This window comes from Oncorhynchus keta, chromosome 35 (genome assembly GCF_023373465.1).
Source record: "Oncorhynchus keta strain PuntledgeMale-10-30-2019 chromosome 35, Oket_V2, whole genome shotgun sequence".
Lineage (NCBI taxonomy): Eukaryota > Metazoa > Chordata > Actinopteri > Salmoniformes > Salmonidae > Oncorhynchus > Oncorhynchus keta.
This window is the reverse complement of record NC_068455.1, coordinates 82,051,957-82,058,705: the sequence shown is the minus strand read 5'-3', so window position 1 is coordinate 82,058,705 and position 6,749 is coordinate 82,051,957. Positions and strand designations below refer to the sequence as shown.

The 6,749-nt window shown below is 45.7% G+C and overlaps 1 protein-coding gene across 1 annotated transcript in view; it reads right to left on the bottom strand.

Moving 5' to 3' along the window:
• Positions 1–4,458: 4,458 nt before the first annotated feature.
• Positions 4,459–6,749, bottom strand: part of LOC127916386 (zinc finger protein 64-like) — a 26,648-nt gene continuing 24,357 nt past the window's right edge. The window contains exon 6 of the mRNA XM_052498032.1: positions 4,459–5,203. Within this exon, the coding sequence (XP_052353992.1) occupies positions 4,588–5,203 (616 nt within the window). The 3' untranslated portion in view covers positions 4,459–4,587. The remainder of the gene's footprint in view (positions 5,204–6,749) is intronic.

Genomic DNA, 6,749 nt, shown 5'->3' with positions numbered 1-6,749 from the left:
TCTCAAAGAAAACCTGTGAACTGCACTTCACTATTCCAGCTTGACACATTTCCTCTTCACCTGTTAGTTCCTGTGTCTTGACACCCTCACTATTTTCAACATCATGTCTTGAATCCCTCACTGTTAGTTCCTGTGTCTTGAACCCTCACAGTTCCTGACTTGAACTCACTGTTAGTTCCTGTGTCTTGAACCATTTAGTTCCAATGTCAATATAACCTCACTGTGTTCCTGTGTCTTGACACCCTCACTGTTAGTTCCTGTGTCTGACACCCTGTGTTAGTTCCTGTGTCTGACACCTGTGTTAGTTCCTGTGTCTTGACGCGCTCACTGTAGGAAAAACATGTCTGACACCCTCACTGTTAATTCCATCTTGACACCCTCATGTTGTCTGTGTCTTGAACCCTCACTGTTAGTCTATGACACCCTCACTGTTAGTTCCTGTGTCAAGACTTTTCATTTGTTCCTGTGTCTTGACCTGGTTAAAATGTTTGACACCCTCAACCTGTTAGTTCCTGTGTCTTGGTCAACGATATGCGCCTGATGCCGGCTAGTTAGTTAAATTAACATTTTGTTTCTACTACATCTGTCCGTTACAAACTAGTTAATGGTACAGCCTACTACATCTAGTTACAGCTCAGTTAATATTTGCCTACTACATCTAGTTACATATTGAACTTCCCTCCTCTCAGGCCAGCTAGTTATCATTAGCCCATTCTACATCTAGTTACATCATTGAACTTCCCTCCTCTCAGGCCAGCTAAAAGTTATCATTTAGTCCAATCAATATAAGCTAAATATGAGTTACAATACAAGCTTTTAACTTCCCTACCTCTCAAATGTTTGCCAGCTAGTTAACATCCTATGGTCTACTACATCCGGCTAGTTACAGCTAGTTAACATTAGCCTTCTACATCTAGTTACAGCTAGTTAACATTAGCCTACTACATCTAGTTACATATTGAACTTCCCTCCTCTCAGGCCAGCTAGTTAACATTAGCCTTCTACATCTAGTTACATGTTGAACTTCCCTCCTCTCAGGCCAGCTAGTTAACATTAGCCTACTACATCTAGTTACAGCTAGTTAACATTAGCCTTCTACATCTAGTTACAGCTAGTTAACATTAGCCTTCTACATCTAGTTACAGCTAGTTAACATTAGCCTTCTACATCTAGTTACATATTGAACTTCCCTCCTAGGCAGCTAGTTAACATTAGTTACTACATCTAGTTACATATTGAACTTCTCCTTCAGGCAGCTAGTTAACATTAGCCTACTACATCTAGTTACATATTGAACTTCCCTCCTCTCAGGCCAGCTAGTTAACATTAGCCTACTACATCTAGTTACATATTGAACTTCCCTCCTCTCAGGCCAGCTAGTTAACATTAGCCTTCTACATCTAGTTACATATTGAACTTCCCTCCTCTCAGGCCAGCTAGTTAATATTAGCCTACTACATCTAGTTACAGCTAGTTAACATTAGCCTACTACATCTAGTTACATATTGAACTTCCCTCCTCTCAGGCCAGCTAGTTAACATTAGCCTACTACATCTAGTTACAGCTAGTTAACATTAGCCTTCTACATCTAGTTACATATTGAACTTCCCTCCTCTCAGGCCAGCTAGTTAACATTAGCCTACTACATCTAGTTACATATTGAACTTCCCTCCTCTCAGGCCAGCTAGTTAACATTAGCCTTCTACATCTAGTTACATATTGAACTTCCCTCCTCTCAGGCCAGCTAGTTAACATTAGCCTACTACATCTAGTTACATATTGAACTTCCCTCCTCTCAGGCCAGCTAGTTAACATTAGCCTACTACATCTAGTTACAGCTAGTTAACATTAGCCTACTACATCTAGTTACATATTGAACTTCCATCCTCTCAGGCCAGCTAGTTAACATTAGCCTTCTACTTCTAGTTACAGCTAGTTAACATTAGCCTACTACATCTAGTTACAGCTAGTTAACATTAGCCTACTACATCTAGTTACAGCTAGTTAACATTAGTCTACTACATCTAGTTACATATTGAACTTCCCTCCTCTCAGGCCAGGGGCACAACAACGTATGAATTAATGGTTGGATCCTTTGGTATCCATGAGAACAGCCCGACGACCCTGTTCAGCTACCGTGGAGACATCGACGTCATCACCGCGGAGACATCGACGTCATCACCATGGAGACATCGACGTCATCACCGCGGAGACATCGACGTCATCACCGCGGAGACATCGACGTCATCACCGCGGAGACATCGACGTCATCACCGTGGAGACATCGACGTCATCACCGCGGAGACATCGACGTCATCACCGCGGAGACATCGACGTCATCACCATGGAGACATCGACGTCATCACCATGGAGACATCGACGTCATCACCGTGGAGACATCGACGTCATCACCGTGGAGACATCGACGTCATCACCGTGGAGACATCGACGTCATCACCGTGGAGACATCGACGTCATCACCGTGGAGACATCGACGTCATCACCGTGGAGACATCGACGTCATCACCGCGGAGACATCGACGTCATCACCGCGGAGACATCGACGTCATCACCGTGGAGACATCGACGTCATCACCGTGGAGACATCGACGTCATCACCGCGGAGACATCGACGTCATCACCGCGGAGACATCGACGTCATCACCGCGGAGACATCGACGTCATCACCGCGGAGACATCGACGTCATCACCGCGGAGACATCGACGTCATCACCGCGGAGACATCGACGTCATCCTAATAGAATGTTTGGACCACGGGCGGAAGAGAGATATATTGTATAAAAATACCTCTCTGTTTTTAGAATATTGGTTCCGAAATAATATCCTATTGGTGAGCCAACTGGTAAATGCAGAGGATCTTTTACTCAGTTATAAGGAATTCGTTTCACTTTACAAGGTGCCTGTAACACCTAAAGATTTTGCAATTGTTTTAGACGCCATTCCCTCAGGACACGAATGTCCCGTGGAGGACGATCAAACAGTGTGCGTCATGTGAGACAAACGTTGCAATTAAACAAAACTGTATTTCATTTGTATTTAATTATTTTAATGATACATTATTTGAAGACATTGAGAGCTGGCTGACAAACTGTAGCCTTATTCCAAACAGCGGACCCTGTTTAGCCATTTTTTAAATATAAGGATAATGAAACACTGTATAAAAAAACATTTAGAGAAAACGAACATTCTGACCGGATGCCAAAAGAAGAATGAAGAAGTATATTCATATATATTATAGCATATTCTAGTCTACGGTGTCATTATACATAAAAAACAACAATCTATAAGCCAATCAAGAGCCAGTAGAGTTTGGATATACCAACGGACAAGGCAGACATTTATACATGTAATAAAAGGATGTGTCCCAAAATGGCGCCCTATTCCCTATGCAGTGCACTACTTTGGACCAGCGCCCTATGAGCCTTGGCTAAAAGTAGTGCACTATAAAGGGTGCCATTTGGGGATGCCTTATAAAAACCACAATAATGTTTGCGAAGCATAGAGGAAGTTGTAATATATAACTCTAGTGCAGGGGTGCACAGCCTTATTTACTATGTTCAGTAATAGTGTATATATATATATATACACAATATTACTATGTTCAGTAATGGTATATATATATATATATATACACAATATTACTATGTTCAGTAATGGTATATATATATATATATATATATACACAATATTACTATGTTCAGTAATAGTATATATATATATATATACACACAATATTACTATGTTCAGTAATAGTATATATATATATATACACACAATATTACACACAATATTACTATGTTCAGTAATAGTATATATATATATATATATATATATATATATATACACAATATTACTATGTTCAGTAATAGTATATATATATATATATATATATATATATATATATACACAATATTACTATGTTCTTGTTGTTTTAGTTTTGACATCCTGCTTTTATGTTCAGTAATTTATATATGAGGACATATTACATATATACACAATATGTGACTGTTCAGAATAGGAGGATAGAAGATACTATATATATACACAATATTAGACCTTGTTGTTTTAGTTTTGACATCCTGCTTTTAGTTCAGTCTTTATCGTCCTGAGGACATATTACATGAGCCCTGTGTGACTGTTGGGAGAGGAGGAGGAGAAGAGAGGTAGAGATGAAGAGGAGAAAGGGGTAGAGGAGGGAGGAGAAGAGAGGTAGAGATGAAGAGAAGAGAGGTAGAGATGAAGAGAAGAAAGGTAGAGAAGAAGAAGAGAAAAGGGGTAGAGGAGGAGGCAGGTAGCGAGGAGAAGAGGGGTAGAGGAGGAGGCAGGTAGCGAGGAGAAGAGGGGTAGAGGAGGAGGCAGGTAGCGAGGAGAAGAGGGGTAGAGGGAGGCAGGTAGCGAGGAGAAGAGGGGTAGAGGAGGAGGCAGGTAGCGAGGAGAAGAGGGGTAGAGGAGGAGGCAGGTAGCGAGGAGAAGAGGGGTAGAGGAGGAGGCAGGTAGTGAGGAGAAGAGGGGTAGAGGAGGAGGCAGGTAGCGAGGAGAAGAGGGGTAGAGGAGGAGGGAGGTTGATTAGGTTGGCTCTGTCAGACCTAGGTAGGCTAGGAAAGAGAGTTTGGGTGAAGGAGAGGAAGAGCGGGAGGGAGAGGAGGGTCTGGGGCTAGAGAGGGGCCTGAGGGAGAGCAGGGTGGTGAGGGGGACGAGAAAAAGGTCTGACCCCCTAAACCAGGAGGGTGTGTGTGTGTGTCCGTGTGAGGGTGTGTGTGTGTGTCCATGTGAGGGTGTGTGTGTGTGTCCGTGTGAGGGTGTGTGTGTGTGTCCGTGTAAGGGTGTGTGTGTGTGTCCGTGTGAGGGTGTGTGTTCGGGGTGTTTGAGTCGGCAGTGCAGACGGAGGCTGTCTCGGCGTTTGGCGCTGTAAGGGCAGAGGTCGCAGGTGAAAGGTCGCTCCCCCGTGTGCACACGCACGTGTTCTATCAGCTTATTGGCTGTTCGGGCCAGGTGGCCACACCTCTCGCAGCGGTACTGGTTGCCCTGACGATGACACCTGACGTGGGCCTGGAGCTCCGGTTGCCGTGAAAACGACCTTTGGCAGATGCGGCAACGGTGCTGATCCGTCGTTGAGTGGGACGAGCGCATGTGTGTTACCATGGAGACAGGCCGACTGGTGGAGAACGAACAGAGAGGGCACCTGGGGTTCAAAAAAACAAGGTAAGAGAACACACATTAACACACACACACAAAGACACACACAAAGACAAACACAAGTAGTCACAGTTTGTATTAATAAACTGCAGAGGGAGGGAGAGAGGTTAGAGAGAACAGCTAACCTACTACAGAGGGAGGGAGAGAGGTTAGAGAGAACAGCTAACCTACTACAGAGGGAGGGAGAGAGGTTAGCGAGAACAGCTAACCTACTACAGAGGGAGGGAGAGAGGTTAGAGAGAACAGCTAACCTACTACAGAGGGAGGGAGAGAGGTTAGAGAGAACAGCTAACCTACTACAGAGGGAGGGAGAGAGGTCAGAGAGAACAGCTAACCTACTACAGAGGGAGGGAGAGAGGTTAGAGAGAACAGCTAACCTACTACAGAGGGAGGGAGAGAGGTTAGAGAGAACAGCTAACCTACTACAGAGGGAGGGAGAGAGGTCAGAGAGAACAGCTAACCTACTACAGAGGGAGGGAGAGAGGTCAGAGAGAACAGCTAACCTACTACAGAGGGAGGGAGAGAGGTTAGAGAGAACAGCTAACCTACTACAGAGGGAGGGAGAGAGGTTAGAGAGAACAGCTAACCTACTACAGAGGGAGGGAGAGAGGTCAGAGAGAACAGCTAACCTACTACAGAGGGGGAGAGAGGTTAGAGAGAACAGCTAACCTACTACAGAGGGAGGGAGAGAGGTCAGAGAGAACAGCTAACCTACTACAGAGGGAGGGAGAGAGGTTAGAGAGAACAGCTAACCTACTACAGAGGGAGGGAGAGAGGTTAGAGAGATCAGCTAACCTACTACAGAGGGAGGGAGAGAGGTCAGAGAGAACAGCTAACCTACTACAGAGGGAGGGAGAGAGGTTAGAGAGAACAGCTAACCTACTACAGAGGGAGGGAGAGAGGTTTGAGAGAACAGCTAACCTACTACATAGGGAGGGAGAGAGGTTAGCGAGAACAGCTAACCTATTACAGAGGGAGGGAGAGAGGTTAGAGAGAACAGCTAACCTACTACAGAGGGAGGGAGAGAGGTTAGAGAGAACAGCTAACCTACTACAGAGGGAGGGAGAGAGGTTAGAGAGAACAGCTAACCTACTACAGAGGGAGGGAGAGAGGTCAGAGAGAACAGCTAACCTACTACAGAGGGAGGGAGAGAGGTTAGCGAGAACAGCTAACCTACTACAGAGGGAGGAGAGGAGAGGAGAGAGAGGAGATCAGAGGGAGGGGAGGGAAGGGAGGAGAGCAGAGGAGAGGAGAGGAGAGGAGAGGAGAGGAGAGGAGGAGAGGAGAGGAGAGGAGAGGGAGGAGAGGAGAGGAGAGAGTAGAGGGAGGAGAGGAGAGCAGAGGGAGGAGAGGAGAGGAGAGGAGAGGAGAGGAGAGGAGAGGAGAGGAGAGGGAGAGGAGAGGGGAGAGGAGGAGAGGAGAGGGAGGAGGAGGAGAGGAGAGGGAGGGGAGGAGAGGAGGGAGGGAGAGGGAGGGAGGGGGAGGGAGGGAGAGGGAGGGAGGGAGGAGAGGGAGGAGAGGAGAGCAGAGGG